Source organism: Ascaphus truei, chromosome 6 (genome assembly GCF_040206685.1).
Source record: "Ascaphus truei isolate aAscTru1 chromosome 6, aAscTru1.hap1, whole genome shotgun sequence".
In the NCBI taxonomy this organism is placed as follows: domain Eukaryota; kingdom Metazoa; phylum Chordata; class Amphibia; order Anura; family Ascaphidae; genus Ascaphus; species Ascaphus truei.
This window is the reverse complement of record NC_134488.1, coordinates 99327140-99344006: the sequence shown is the minus strand read 5'-3', so window position 1 is coordinate 99344006 and position 16867 is coordinate 99327140. Positions and strand designations below refer to the sequence as shown.

Sequence of the window (16867 nt, the reverse complement as noted above, 5' to 3'; positions counted from 1 at the left end):
TATCAGATATTTGATATCTGCTTATGTGATTTGCCCTCTTTAGACTTTAGATTTATATCATTAGCTGAGTGTGGGATCATTTGACAGTGGGGAGGGAAGGCTTAGGGAAATACCTCTGGGACCCTTTGGGACCAGGGGGAATGGGCCAGATGAAGAGGTCACCCCTCGAAACGTCGCCCCCCTAGTTTGCTTTCCTTTTTCCATTTTTGTGATTTTTTGCTTTTCTTTTGTGTTTTTTTCCCCTTCTCCTTCTTTCCCCTCTACCCCCTATATTTTAATTTCCTCTATGGTGATATTTATTCTTGCATTGGCGTATTGGCTATTGTTGCTATATTTTCAGTTTATTATTAGTGTCATTAAATTATTCATTTGCCCTACACTGGTATTCGCTTATATCTGTAGCTGTGAGACAGAGAGTGCTGGTACTATTTTTTGGATAGATATAAAAGAGTATTATGTATTACTCTACGGTAATGAAGAGAGACATGGCCATATGAGAAGTAAATAAGGTACACTTTGTATAAAAGATCAGGGAAATCAGATCAACGATAAAGATTTGTGTATTAGTTTAAAACCAAATTGCTATATATTATCTTATCTCTCTAATTTCTCCATTTTCCCTTTCCTCACTTGGACCATCATCTTATCACATTTTCTCTCTCGCTTCTCCCTTCCTCCACCTCAATCTAACCCTCGTTACTGCGCTCTATTAACCAAACAGCTGATGATTCCACTTTGCGCTCATTCCTCCGTAACGCTGCAAAGATATGCCCTTTCCTCTGTTTCTCTACTGCTAAAACACTAACGCAGACCCTCATACTCTCCCGTCTTGACTATTGTAACCTTCTTCTGTCCAGCCTTCCTGCCTCTCACCTGTCCCCCTTCAAACTATCCTAAACACTACTGCCAGAATCACTTTACTTTTGTGACGGTTCAGGGGATTCCTTCCCCTTCTTTCACCGCCTCTGTCCCTTCCCTTGCCAATCTCCCTGCGCTGATCAACTCCTGTCCCACTCCGTCTACCTCTCAGGCTGCCCCTTTGCCTCAGCGCATGCCCCACAAGTCTCGCGCACCCGCGCGGTCCCGGAGCCCCTGCGGCAACGCTCTCCACTCCCAGACTCCCTCAGTGTCCCCGGCCAGTCCCTCACCTCCGGCGGCGATCTCCTCCGTCCCTCCGTTTCCCTCTGCTGGTGTGCCCGCGGCGCGGTGCTCCATGCGTCTGGTGACTTAGCCTGTGCGTGCGCACTCTCAGCTTACAGAGGGTGCGTGCACATGCTCCTCTTCAAAGCCATGTCACTCTCCTGACTCCTCCTCCCATTCCCTGCAGGCTATCTCTCTGTCTGACACCTCTGTCTCCTCCTCTCCTCCTGACCTATCCCTGTTGTCTCCCACTACTCTCTCTGCTCCTCCCCTCTCTTCCATTGGTGTGCCTTCCTTTATAATCCCTGTCTGCCCGCTCTATCATCCCTCTGCATAGTTCCTGTTATCCCTGTGTGTGCAGTCCTATGTTTTGCTCCCTCCCTGCTTGTTCCTGCTCCTGTGTTACTTTGGATTTCCCTGGCTTTGACCCCTGCTCGTCCTGGACTACCCTGCTCTCTGTACCCCTTGAACCTTGCTACGAACTCTACCTTGTTGACCTCTGGAACCCTTGGACTCGGCTTACGAACTTTGACTACTCTGCTCTCTGTACCCCTGGACTTTGGCGCATGGACACGACTATTCTTACGTTAACCCTTCAAGGACGTTGCAAGTATAACAACTCTCTTTCTGCAGGCCCAGCAACGCCATAGAAACAACGAAGGGATAGGGAGTGATCACAGGACCATACCAATTGTATAATGTAATCAATTATGTAAGTGAGGTAATTTTGGCCCCACACCTCTGGAATGCCTTCTCACTCAATATCCAACCAGCACCCTCTCTCTCCACCTTTTAAGACCCAAACTGCCCCCATTCCCTCCATCCCCCCATCTCCCAAGTCCCATTTAAAATCCATTCAAGAATACCAGAGTCATGCTTTCTTTGGCATAAAGAATAAAGTCGTAGCTTTAACAAACCTAAATATATTGCAACAATTTGCTACATTGTTGCTTTGATGGTGGGCCAGCTTGTTCAATTTAACCAGACACAACAGGCAAAGCTTTTGCTAGGGGCACTGTGGCAGGACGGCCTGTAGCCGAGGTCAGGGAACAGTCCACACGTGTAGTTTCAGGATAATGAAAACGTTCAGTGGCTTTATTTCTCCACAACATAACATAACATGCGGGTACACTGTCCCTTCAAACCAAAACAAAACCTGCTCCAAATTGGGAGATCTGACTAACACACCAGGCCTATCTAGCAGGCTGGCTGGCTAGACCATAACCAAACCATAATTGTACTTTCAGCAGTCAGAAAAACAAATCAACAATCCTTACTTGGGTTGAAGTAGTGACTTTGGTGAATCCCTCTGGCTAACAGCTCACATAGCAGTATTCTCTGGTCTAAGGCAGGCAGCTACTGCCAGTAACAAGATCCTTTTCTACCTTGCTGGCTATCAGGTGTCAGGTTACTTCCTGATTGCTTATCTTCCTCCTGAGTTAACCTTCTGAGTGCTGGATGCAGCACTCAGACATATGTTTCCCAGGCATAACTGATAGGGGTTGACATCAACCTGTCACATACCTCCCCTGTTTGTGTGTGGCTAGGGTACCACACGCATGAAGCCCGATCCTCCACTCCTTCTCTTGACAAAAAATCAGCATTTCCATGGACCTTTCCAGGTCTATGCTGTATATCAAAAGAGAAGGGTTGGAGGGCCATATACCACCTGATCAACCTTGAGTTTGTGTCCTTCATGGTGTTTAACCATTTCAAGGACGCATGGTCAGTGACCAGGGTGAAGTGTACTCCGGCGACATAATGTCTCAAGGCCTCAATTGCTCATTTTGCAGTGAGGCACTCCTTCTCAATGACGGAATACCTCACTTCCCTTGGGAACAGCTTCCGGCTGATGAACAGTATGGGGTGTTTAACACCATCAAATTGTTGGGACAGCACTGTTCTGAGTCCTACCTCTGAGGCATCCGTCTGGATGATGAAGGGCTCTTTAAAATCTGGGCTCCGAAGAGCGGGGCTCTCTGACAGGCACTTTTTTAGCATGTCAAAGGCGTCTTGGCACTCCCAAGACCATTTAACTTGGGGCGGGGCACTCTTTTTTGTCAGATCTGTTAGGGGTGCAGATATTTCTGAAAAATTGGAGATAAACCGCCTGTAATACCCTGCTAACCCCAAAAGGGAGCGGACCTGTGTCTTTGTCTGTGGGGTGGGGACTTCCTTTATGGCGGCCACCTTGCTAGCTAGTGGCCTTACTATCCCTCCCCCAATGGCATAGCCCAAGTATTTTGTAGTGGATTTACCCAGGGCACATTTTTTTGGATTTGCAGTGAGTCCTGCTTCTCTTAAGGACGTTAGGACTGCCCTTAACCTTTTTATATGAGACTGCCAGTGTCTGCTATAGATGACAATGTCATCCAAGTAGGCCGCGGCATATTTCCTATGGGGTTGTAGTAACTTGTCCATTAACCTTTGGAACGTGGCTGGAGCCCCATGTAACCCAAATGGCATAGTAACAAATTGGTATAAACCAAGAGGGGTGGCGAAGGCAGTTTTGCATTTGGATTCTTCCGCTAGAGGTATCTGCCAATATCCTTTCATGAGATATAGGGTGGAGATATACTCTGCTTTACCAAGAGAGTCAAGCAATTCATCCACCCTAGGCATTGGGTATGCATCGAATCTGGATACAGCATTTACCTTTCGCAGAGCCACACAAAACCTCACCTTCCCATCTGGTTTAGGGACCAACACTATAGGACTACACCATTCGCTGTGGGACTCCTTGATCATGCCCAATTCCAACATGTCTATTATCTCCCTCTCTACCAGGTCTTTTCGGCCCTCTGGCAATCTATAGGGACAGGACCGTACTTTTACGCCAGGTTCTGTCTCAATCCTATGGGACACTAAATCAGTCTGCCCTGGCAGCTCAGAAAAAACATCTGGGAACTGGTCACATAATTCTAGTAGGTGTGACCTTTGTTCTTTTGTTAACTGCCCTCCCATGGGAACCTGCTGGTCATTGTACGTACTACCCTTTGGAAGCTGTGGACCCAAATCCGTCTCTCCTTCCCGAGGGTGGATGAACAGCGATCTCATCGTTTTCCAGGGTTTCAGGAGGTTTACGTGGTAGATTTGTTTACCCTTCCTGGACCCTGGTAGAGAGATCTCATAGTTCACCTCCCCGGTGCGGCGGAGAACTTGGAAAGGACCCTGTCACTTTGCCAGGAGTTTACTCTCTGATGTCGGTAGTAGTAGCATCACTTGGTCCCCAGGTTGGAAGACCCTCAAGCGCGCATTTTGGTTGTACTGCCTCTCTTGACGTTCTTGAGCAGATTTGAGGTTTTCCTTAGCAAACCGACCTATCATGTCTAGGCGGTTTCTAAGGTCTATGACATACTGAAGGGTATTCTTAGAGGGGGAGGGCTCCTCCTCCCAGGATTCCTTCAGTAGGTCGAGAATACCCAGAGGTTGGCGTCCATATAGGAGCTCAAACAGGGAGAAGCCTGTGGATGATTGGGGAACTTCTCGTACCGCAAACAACAGGAAAGGGAGAAGTTCATCCCAAGCTCGTTTTTCAGTATCCACAAACTTCCTAAGCATGGTTTTTAAAGTACGGTTAAACCTCTCTACCAATCCATCAGTCTGAGGATGGTAGACTGAGGTCCGGACGGATTTTACCTCCAATAACTTCAGGACATCCTGCATTAACTTTGCCATGAAATTTGTTCCCTGGTCAGTTAACATTACTTGGGGAAGTCCTACCCTAGAGAACAGTTCTAACAGCCTGTGAGCAACCTGTTGGGCAGTGGCTGATCTCAGAGGGAAGGCCTCAGGATATCTGGTGGCATAATCTACAACAACGAGTATAAATTTATGTCCCTTCGCAGAGGGTTCTAAAGGTCCAACCAGATCTACCCCAATTCTCTCGAATGGGATGGCTACCAAGGGCAGAAGGACCAAGGGAGCTGGCTTCTGTCCTTTTTGGCTAGTTAACTGGCATTCAGGACATGTCTCACATAGTTTCATGATGTCACCATGTATGCCTGGCTAGTAAAACCGGGACGAGATGCGGTCCGTGGTCTTATCTCTGCCCAAATGACCACCCCATGGGAGAGTATGGCCTAGGGTGAACACTGTTTTAATCAACCCTTTAGGAACTAGCATCTGTCGAATGACCTTCCCTGTTTGTGTAACCTTATTCACACGATATAGGATGTCATTCAACAGTTCAAAATGTGGAAACACTCTTACACCTTGTTCATCCATTATCTTGTTGTTGACCTGTACCACCTTCTCATATTGTCTAGCCAGAGCTGGGTCTTCCCTCTGCCTCTTACGGAAGTCAGGAAGATCCAGGTCTGGCAAAATTCCCGTATCTATCTGTTCCCCACCCTGGTCATCTCCGGCCATGACCTGCAGTCCTTTGGGCTGACTAATGTTACCAAGAGTCCCAGCCTTTCTTAACCAGTCCTCTTTTTCCGCACATCTCTGTTTACGTGTCTTTGGGACGTGGTGTCTACGGGGGAAAATCTCTGGGGAAAAAGGAAACAAGTCTCCGGGCTTCTCCGGTACCAGAGAAGTAGGCTCCGCAGGAGTAGGGGCCAACAATGTTTCGAAGTAGGGCCAGTCTCGGCCAAGTAGAGCAGGAGCAGGTAGCGAGGGAGCAACTCCCACTAGTAGGCTAGCCTCTTGATCCTTGATATGCAGTAGAATGTTCGCCGTCGGGTATCTCTTTGTATCCCATGGATACACTCGATATTCCAAGGAGAGTCATAGGATAGTCTGTTGCTTGGAATTAGGCCCTCTAGGATCAGGGTTTTTCCAGATCCCGAGTCCACCATGGCTTTTACTATTTTCCCTTCCAGAGATGCTGGGACTAACCACGGGTTGTGGTCCCCTCGGAGAGAAGATGTGGCAGTGGTTCTGCCATATGAACAGTCCATCTCATCATCTCCTGAGTCTGCAAACTCGGTCGTCAGCGGTAGCTCTCGACGGGGTTCGATGTTTGGACTTCTCCGCTGTTGGATTGGATCCTCCCTTCTGGTTGGTGGGAGTATCCTCTCCACCGGATGGGTGACTGAAGCCCAGGTTTTCGGGGAATACTGTGGGTGGCGGCCTCCCTTGAGTGATCCAATAGCCTCGGACCCGGGATGGCCGTCTCTGCGGGAGTTTGTACCAGGAACCCTCCGAGATGGAAAAGGGTCTTCCGATCGGGTTGACTGGATCTCCCAAGCTGGCGGGTTGTAGACCCCTCGATTGTCTGCTCTCCTGCCTCTGGTATCATCGGAAGCAACTGCTGTTTGCACGGACCGTTCCCAGCTATCCTGTTGGGTGTCACCAAGGAAGTTTTCCACCAAGCGGACCGCTGAATCCAGGGAAAATGCAGCGTGTCTTTTTACCCAGGAGCGGGAGGAGGGGGGCAGTATCTGTATGAACTGCTCGAGCACAAACTGTTCAAGGATCTCTGCCTTGGTATTGCTCTCCGGTTGTATCCACCTGGTACATAAGTCTACTAAGCGGTGGGCTACGACCCGGGGTCTGTCTCTGTTTGTATATTTGACTGTCCGGAACCGCTGACGGTAGGTCTCTGGGGTAAGGCCTAGGCGATCCAGAATAGCAGCCTTTAGTTGCTGATAGTCCATGGCCTCGTCTGCTGGAAGAGCTTGATAGGCTGCCTGAGCTTCTCCTATGAGGAGTGGAGCCAGAGTCGTTACCCAGCGTTCAACTGTCCAGCCGTGGGCCGTGGCTACCCTTTCAAAAGTGAGAAATGCCTCTGGGTCGTCGGTTGGCTTCATTTTGGGCAGCATCACTGGTGGGTTATTTGGAATCTCTGGTCTGCCTGGGGCTGGGCCTTCGACCAGCAGTTGGAGTAGCTTTTCCTCTCGCCGGGCCTGTTGCTCATCTTGCTGGGCTTGTCGCTCAATTTGCTGAGCTTGATGTTCTGCTTGCTTGGCCTGCCATTCTATTTGCTGGACCTGTTGCTCAGCTTGCTTCTCTGCTAGCTGGAGCTGTTGCTCAAGGAACTGAGAAAAAAATTTCTCCATTTTTTTTTCTCCTGTGTGGCCCTTCAGATACAAGGGCCGTCCGATATCCCACTTCTGACACCACCTGTGGCAGGACGGCCTGTAGCCGAGGTCAGGGAACAGTCCACACGTGTAGTTTCAGGATAATGAAAATGTTCAGTGGCTTTATTTCTCCACAACATAACATAACATGCGGGTACACTGTCCCTTCAAACCAAAACAAAACCTGCTCCAAATTGGGAGATCTGACTAACACACCAGGCCTATCTAGCAGGCTGGTTGGCTAGACCATAACCAAACCATAAGTGTACTTTCAGCAGTCAGAAAAACAAATGAACAATCCTTACTTGGGTTGAAGTAGTGACTTTGGTGAATCCCTCTGGCTAACAGCTCACATAGCAGTGTTCTCTGGTCTAAGGCAGGCAGCTACTGCCAGTAACAAGATCCTTTTCTACTTTGCTGGCTATCAGGTGTCAGGTTACTTCCTGATTGCTTATCTTCCTCCTGAGTTAACCTTCTGAGTGCTGGATGCAGCACTCAGACATATGTTTCCCAGGCATAACTGATAGGGGTTGACTTCACCCTGTCACAGGCACCTTCTTGCTTACCTATCAGGCCATACAGCCTAACCCCAAACACCCCAGCAATTGGCCCGCTAGATTAATTTGCTTATTGCAGATTTGGCTTTAGAGGTGTAACAGTGTTAGCCTGGGCCCAATCTCATATTGACCCCCTTCTGTGGAAACTGGCTTATGTTACATAAGGTGTAGTGTGGTGCACCTGCTGGCTTACAGAATCCCTGAGTCTCCCGCGATGGTATGGGGAATGGCATCAGGCCTGGCTTATGAGGTAGTGCTGAGTAATACTCACTCATGGTATAGCGCCTCCATCTCTTCCAGACCCCCCGCGTAGTAGGGAGGAGTCTCTGAAAGAGAACCTCTTTGTGCACCTTCTTCCCAAATTACTCCACAATCAGGACAGAAGCGATCTTTATCTTTGCCATCATAGTGGCCAGTCTTCAGCCGCTCATTATAGGTTGCCAACCCAAAGAAAGTCCCTGGACACCACTCCTAGCCAAGGCCCTAGAAGCTGTCCTTGCTCTTCCCTTACTCCCTGATGGAGTAAGGGGAATAGCCTGCCCACACCTCTCCCCTAGGGGAGGGCCACAAAAGCTGCCAAAGCCTTGACAGTTTGCTGGGTCAGACCAGTCTCACTCAGGTGGGGTGAGACACTCCTAAATACAGGAAATACTGTGCACTAAATAGCTCCTATAGGCACCATCCCTGTGTCACTGTAATTGGACACAGAGCCTGATGACACTATCTTCACTGCTTGCTACACAACACATGGGGGTGGGGAAAAGTCTCATGATTACTCCTGGCACCTGACTTAACAGGGATTATTGCACAGGAGGAGAAAGACATATAGCCCCAAAACTACACAGGGCTACAGAGGGTTACAGTCACCTCCAACCTGCCACACCCACCCATGTGGCACTTCAAACTTGTCCGGTGCAGTGCAATTACCTTGGTTCGCCTGCAAAGGTGGTCCCATAGTTCTGCTACCTGTGATATTAACCCCAATGCATGAGATTATCATGAAAATGTAACATTGAGGTTACACCAACTGTGTTTGCCTTTACTTTTAATTTTTCACACTAATCACACACTTCAATGTGGATGGAAAATAATTTTGTGGCGGTCTCTTAAATATATCCACTAGTTGGACTTTTCAATCAATTGCCTAATAACTCACAGGAACTTCTGCTACAGATTCTTACTCCAGTTAGATATAATTGATTCTGTAGCTCCTAACAATAGAAAACGAGAGGCAACACTCAATGTATTACTTCCTTGTAAAACATTTTATACATTTTTTTAGAGTTTAGACGCTTGAGCCGCATTTTAAAAAGTTGCCCAATTTTTATTCAACTTTAAAACAAGCATTACAAATGCTAGAGAACGTGTTACATGCTTGAGTGCTTTTGTTGTTCTGCAACTCCAGTATATGTTGCTGTGAGACTAGATTTATCAAGCAGTGCTAAGACATAAGGCACCTTATGGTCCATTCAACTGAATGAGCAGTGAAGACCTCAGACTTAACTCTGCTTAGTAATAGTGGCTTTACATTTTAAATAAGGCAGTGAGTGCTAATCCCAACAAAATGTAGCTCCTGTAGCTTATTAACGATTTTATCTACTCATGTTCACAATTTGTAGCTATTTTCAGAGGCCACAGAGGTGATTATCCCAACTCAATGGGTATATGCATGGCTGAAAAAAGCTACAAGTTATTATGATGTCATCATTCTTGTGATGTCACTACTATTTCCTTGCCTAGAAAAGGCAGGATTGATTTTCTGAGGGGAAGAGGCAATGTAATTTAAATGCACTGTGACGTCACCACTTAGACAGACAATACATGAGCACCAGCTGTCAGAAATACAACAGCACACACACTCTGGATACAGATTGCCTTGCTTTGGAGGAAGCTACTAGTTGAGAAGAAAACTCTACCCACTTTCATACGTGCCTTCCCTTTAGCAAATGAAGATAATGAAATGGCATGTCATCATTCTGGGACTTTGTTTCATGGTCTGCTGCCCCATGTGTGAAGCCTTTCAGTGCTACTTTTGTGAGTTCACCACTGCTACAAAGTGTCAATATACCCCGATGGACTGTGCAGAGGGGCAGGTATGCTTCTATGGACGAGGATCGGCATTGGGAGTCACCATAATCAGGAACAAAGGTTGTATAGACCCGGGGAAGTGTGAGAAGGAAGAAGAGATAACACAGTATGGGTCAACCTACACCCTGGCTTATGATTGCTGCCCAACCAAACTGTGCAATGGTTCGAGTGCCAAGGAAAGCACCATTTTCTTGGTGGTGACAGTGGGCCTTACCCTTTTACTGTGCTTTCTGTGAGCAGAACCCCAAAGATAAATGAAACTAGAACAGAAATGCTGTGAGCAAGTGGGAGGGATCGGAATCACTTCTGGATTGGAGACATTCAACACTAGAGCTAATAAAATAGAACATATATTTGAATGCAAACCCTTTCCCAGCGTTTTATGTTGTATACAGTGTTATTCTCTAGTTTATATATAATAGTTTATGGAATGCTTCTACTCAAAGAATGCTTAGTTTATTAAAAATGGACAATAAAAAAACAGTGACATGTTATATCCAGCTGACAATACATTTCCAATTCCTTGCTGAAATGTTTTAAGGGTAAAAAGGTAAGTGACAGTGATAAAAGAATAGGTGATTCAGTGCGCAGCTAATAATTAGTGGAACACAGTATGCAATGTGCAGTGCACAGTGATAGTATATTCAAAATAGAAATTTCAACCTTAATTGTGGGAAGATCACATATATTACGTCTGCAGCCCTTCTTGGGGGTGTCCCAACACCCCTGAAACTATGCAAAAGACAAAAAAACAAGGCGCACAACGCACATAGTGAAGTAAAATTAAAAATACAATTTACTCATAAAATAAGATAAGTTCTGCGTACATCAATATGGTTAAAAATGAGCAGTTGGTAATTGGGTATACCACACCAGTAGACAGCTACAAACAGCACTCCTCACTCGATCGCAGGGTGCAGGGGATTGGTTGTCATCTGATGGCAAGCTGGTGTTTGTAGATGCCGTCTCCCTCTCACTCAAGACGGGGCAGGTCTCAGTCTTTACTCCCAGATGATCCTGGAGCACCGATCAGCATCGGCGTGTAGCGGCCTCCACTGTTATCCGCATGTAAGCACGTTTGTCACGTGCTGCTTCTCCTCTACGGAGCGCCCAATAATGACGTCACAGTCCGGTCGCACTCTCCTACGAACCGCCTGCAGGGGCTCAATGCGTGCAGTGTAGTGAAGGATACACGCCGCCTCTTGGAAAGGAGATTTCTGCACCGTGTCTTGCGGGAAACGGGGGGAACACTTGTATAGAGTGTTAGCACCAAACAAGAGGGTACTAGGAAATGAGCAATGACACCCTCCAACGCGTTTCGTAACTCGTGGTTACTTCTTCAGGGAACGTATGCAGATGGGGGGGGTTTCACATATATATACACCCACTAATCTTCAATTAAAGTTCATGGTGTCAAATTGCTACTCAAGGAATTAAAGGTGCAGTGACTAGCTTAATATAAGACTGCAATACAATGGTGTCAAATGAAAAAATAAAACATCTAGTACAATTTTTATACAATCAACAATAAAATTCAGTTAAATAAAGTTTAATAAAACGTATTTTTAATCTAAAATCAATTGGTCAAATAGTAAGTATCTGAAAAAGAAACACACGATTAGAGACATGTATATTCAGCAGCAGTTCAGCATAAAGAAACAAGAGCAGGGGAATACGCATCTAATACAAAGACCAGATATCTATATCTTCATTTAGCCCCTTAGGGGTTAGGGAGTTAAGTTGATAAATCCAGAATGTTTCTTGGTATGAGAGACTCTTAATTCTATCTCCTCCCCTTCTTGCCCTAGGGACCACTTTGATACCTTTAAACATCAATTTTGATGGGTCCTTGTTGTGGTGTGATGCAAAGTGGCGAGAAACACTGTGTTTCTCATAACCTGCCTTAATATTTCTTATATGCTCCTGTATCCTAATTTTTAGGCATCTTTTAGTGCGGCCTACATATTGCAGGCCGCAATCACAGTTGATCATGTAGACCACATGGGTCGAATTACAATTTATAAAGGAGTCAATATTGAAAATTTCATTCGTAGTAAAGGATTTAAAGGTTTTTCTCTCAGGATGTAAATATCTACAGATAGAACACTTCCCACATTGGAAGTTTCCTAGGGGTTTGTCACCAAGCCAGGTTTTTGTAATGGGCTTTGTGCGGGCATAACCCACATCACTAGGTGATAGTGCATTTTTTAAATTTTTTGCCCTTCTATAAGTAAATTTTGGAAAATCAGATATATGGTTATTTAATACTGGATCGGAACTCAAAATAGCCCAATGTTTTCTTATTATGCTTTCAATTTTCTTGTTCATAGAGTTAAATGTGGTAATAAAAGGTATAGCCAACACATTACTTGGATCTCTGAGTATTTCTTTGTTTTTGGGTGTTAACATCAGCTGTCTATCCATCGATCGGACTACATCGAGATCTCTAGTTAAACTAACACTAGAGTACCCTCTCTCCAAGAATTTATCAAATAACACTTTCGATTGTATCTCAAAATCTTGTTCCCCATTGCAATTCCGCTTAATGCGAATAAATTGGCCCTTGGGAATATTCATTATCCACGATTTTTTGTGGTTGCTGTTTGCCATTAGAATGTTATTGGCATCAATTTCTTTAAAATAAACTTTTGTTGAAACATTCCCATTGTCCAATGCTGAAAGCATAATAAGAAAACATTGGGCTATTTTGAGTTCCGATCCAGTATTAAATAACCATATATCTGATTTTCCAAAATTTACTTATAGAAGGGCAAAAAATTTAAAAAATGCACTATCACCTAGTGATGTGGGTTATGCCCGCACAAAGCCCATTACAAAAACCTGGCTTGGTGACAAACCCCTAGGAAACTTCCAATGTGGGAAGTGTTCTATCTGTAGATATTTACATCCTGAGAGAAAAACCTTTAAATCCTTTACTACGAATGAAATTTTCAATATTGACTCCTTTATAAATTGTAATTCGACCCATGTGGTCTACATGATCAACTGTGATTGCGGCCTGCAATATGTAGGCCGCACTAAAAGATGCCTAAAAATTAGGATACAGGAGCATATAAGAAATATTAAGGCAGGTTATGAGAAACACAGTGTTTCTCGCCACTTTGCATCACACCACAACAAGGACCCATCAAAATTGATGTTTAAAGGTATCAAAGTGGTCCCTAGGGCAAGAAGGGGAGGAGATAGAATTAAGAGTCTCTCATACCAAGAAACATTCTGGATTTATCAACTTAACTCCCTAACCCCTAAGGGGCTAAATGAAGATATAGATATCTGGTCTTTGTATTAGATGCGTATTCCCCTGCTCTTGTTTCTTTATGCTGAACTGCTGCTGAATATACATGTCTCTAATCGTGTGTTTCTTTTTCAGATACTTACTATTTGACCAATTGATTTTAGATTAAAAATACGTTTTATTAAACTTTATTTAACTGAATTTTATTGTTGATTGTATAAAAATTGTACTAGATGTTTTATTTTTTCATTTGACACCATTGTATTGCAGTCTTATATTGAGCTAGTCACTGCACCTTTAATTCCTTGAGTAGCAATTTGACACCATGAACTTTAATTGAAGATTAGTGGGTGTATATATATGTGAAACCCCCCCCCATCTGCATACGTTCCCTGAAGAAGTAACCACGAGTTACGAAACGCGTTGGAGGGTGTCATTGCTCATTTCCTAGTACCCTCTTGTTTGGTGCTAACACTCTATACAAGTGTTCCCCCCGTTTCCCGCAAGACACGGTGCAGAAATCTCCTTTCCAAGAGGCGGCGTGTATCCTTCACTACACTGCACGCATTGAGCCCCTGCAGGCGGTTCGTAGGAGAGTGCGACCGGACTGTGACGTCATTATTGGGCGCTCCGTAGAGGAGAAGCAGCACGTGACAAACGTGCTTACATGCGGATAACAGTGGAGGCCGCTACACGCCGATGCTGATCGGTGCTCCAGGATCATCTGGGAGTAAAGACTGAGACCTGCCCCGTCTTGAGTGAGAGGGAGACGGCATCTACAAACACCAGCTTGCCATCAGATGACAACCAATCCCCTGCACCCTGCGATCGAGTGAGGAGTGCTGTTTGTAGCTGTCTACTGGTGTGGTATACCCAATTACCAACTGCTCATTTTTAACCATATTGATGTACGCAGAACTTATCTTATTTTATGAGTAAATTGTATTTTTAATTTTACTTCACTATGTGCGTTGTGCGCCTTGTTTTTTTGTCTTTTAAAAAGGTAAGTACTGTGTTTGTTACTTTTGTTTTGGACACAATAAAAGCTTTCTTTACCTGTTGCATAGAGGATACGTGGAAACTGAATGCAGGAAGGATAGCATGCATTGAGAACCTGCCGTCGGACAATTTCAAGGTGAACGCAGGCTGCACTAATGGCAACCCTATGAAGACAGTGGAGTTCAGGATGCGTATATGGGCAACCCTATGAGAAAAGAACAATGTTGCATCTTTGTCCAACAAACGCTAGGTTTCCTTATCCTTTTAATAGGTGCTGAGTTAGGCAGAGTCCCCGCTGGCGCTGAGCGCACTCATGTTTGAAGAGCGCTCCAAGCATGAGCGGCGGGTGTCCTGTTGTACGCGGGCGTGGGGGAGAGGGGGGCATTGCGGGGAGTTGAGCGCGCGTGTAAGTATAGATTTTTTGTTTATCTAAGCGCCGATCGCGGCTGAGCGTGTGTGCACGCGCACGTGTGTGCACGCGCACGTGTGTGCACGCGCACGTGCGCTGCGCGCACCGCGTGAGTAGAGACTTACATATATCTATATATGTAAGTCTCCTCAGCAAGCGCTGCACGCTCAGCGCTAGCGGGGACTTAGCCTCAGAAGGGGCATGTTACTAAACTGGAAAGTTGCTCCATTTTTTCCTGTACTTCACCCCTGATGTTATATTGATGAAATAAACCTTTTTTACATTGGAAACTTACCAGAGTGCAGTTCTTTTTTCCTGTCATATATATATCATATATATATATATCAGTATATGCCCTTATCTGACTATTTATATATGTATACTTATATCTATTTTTATTTTTACCTGTTTTCCTATCTTCCTCGATTTCCACCTCTAGTGCTCTGTCTAATGTCCTCTCTCTTCAGTTCTTTAATCAGTCTGCCATCAACTGTCATTAGCTGCACTCTTTTTAAATAGTCGTAAGGTTCCTTTAAATTGTAAAAACCTTGGTGCATGCAGCCTCGCACCTACTGTATGCTCCCTGTGCTGGGGGCTGTGTGCCCCCTAACTTCCTCAAGCACCTTTCAGAATCGGCATAGTGCCCCCCACCGTTGCACCATGGTGGAGTCCCCAAAAGGCTCTCAATAGCAAGGCCCCACCCCTCACAAAGCCCAAAAGTTACCATTGTGGTGTGACATTTCTACTTCTTGTTTCTTATGAATAATCAGTACTGTACATATTTGCACACGTAGACTGTACTTTATTATTTTGGATGCTTATTCCTCAGGAGCTCAGTGATTGATTACTCCTGCACAAAACTAGCACCTTCAGTGCCGATGGGACTTGTAATAATTGTAAGACAGTTTACAAGAACAAAGTGAGAGTATTGGTATAATAAAACATAAAAAAGCACAGTACAAATACAACATAACCTGTCTGAAGAACTGGATGTTCAGAACATTATACAGAACTTTTGTGAAAGGTGGAGCAGACTGACATGATTTGTGAACAATGGAATTCCAGTGGACTTGGTAAAAACTATTGGATGGGACAGATTATAAGAAGTGATAGACAACTAGGTAGATATGTACAGCATATTACATATTTACAGCATACAGTAAGAAATGCATAGAGTTTTCCACTGGGATATTAAACCGATTTGCTTTTAATTATATCCCTTTCTATATTGCAGCTTCACATGGAGTGACGCTCGATTGGAAAGAAACCTCATCACGCTCTTAACTGGTGAAATAACCGACTCATTTGATAAGGAATTTCGAACACTGTTTGCTGCCTCCCGGCCTCTACAGCGATATGATTTTGCCAAAGACGCCAACAGAGATGTAAAATGGAGAGCACCAGTACCTTCACCTGCAGCAACAGAGCCCAAGAATGAGTCTAAAAGCATCAATCAGAATGCCGATCCTTCCCCAGTAGTTCCAGAGCCCTATATAAATGGTTTTTCTTCCCCTCAAAGGTTTAACACCAGTGGAACCTTACAGCCAACAGATGTTATAGCTGCCCCGTACATTAGCCCACTAGGGGGGACTCAGTTATCTAAGAGTGCTAACAAAATAGCAGAACGACGCACAGTAGTCCCACAAATAGTAAAGAGCATTGGCATGGATGCTGGATTAAATAAAATGTCTGATGTTACCCAGGATTCTTCAGTTATGGCCAAAGAAACTGTAAATTTGCCTGACTATTCCATCCGGCACCGCCTAGCAGCCTGCCGCAATTTTGAAGGGCCCACAGATAGATTACGAGGTGGGCAGGAAGCACATAGTGCTCTGAGCGATATTCTTAAGAATATGCAGCGCTCCAGACTGTCTGCAGCCAAAACGATAGGAGGAAGGCCCAGCAAATCCCTATGGGATCTTAGTCGTCTGTCCCAAATGTCTGGCTACAGTGGAGAAACAGGTGCAGGACAAAATCCCATGGAATTTGGAGAGGAGGGAAAGGTGAGTGCAATGTATTTGGTCTTTGAATGATTGCTCATCAGGATGATAAGAAAGCTACAGCCATAAGCTGCTACATTTCTAGTGGTACTCATTAAATCCACATTTATTGGAGGCTATAATAATAATGTTCTCTTGAACCTAAACTAGGGCATTAAATTAATCAATTTCATGTTTTTTTTATTTTTTATTTTATAAATATGATCCAATTTTCCGCATTAGTATTATTACTGTTTTGCAGAAATGCAACTTTGATATACAGTCTCCAAAACTGAAAGAGCAGCAGCAAAGCACGTACTTTGATGTTTTTGTGTGAAATATTTGAAAGTGGCCACATGGGGGGTTATTTACTTAAAGTGATTTTTTGTTCTCACACCTACATGCTGACGCAT

The 16867-nt window shown here is 44.9% G+C and overlaps 1 protein-coding gene across 2 annotated transcripts in view; it reads left to right on the top strand.

The window, feature by feature from the left end:
• The window catches only part of FAM83E (family with sequence similarity 83 member E), an 80048-nt gene that overhangs the window by 28284 nt on the left and 34897 nt on the right, over positions 1–16867 (top strand). For both annotated transcript variants that reach the window (XM_075605342.1, XM_075605343.1), the window contains exon 5: positions 15710–16478. In XM_075605342.1, the coding sequence (XP_075461457.1) occupies positions 15710–16478 (769 nt within the window). The remainder of the gene's footprint in view (positions 1–15709; positions 16479–16867) is intronic.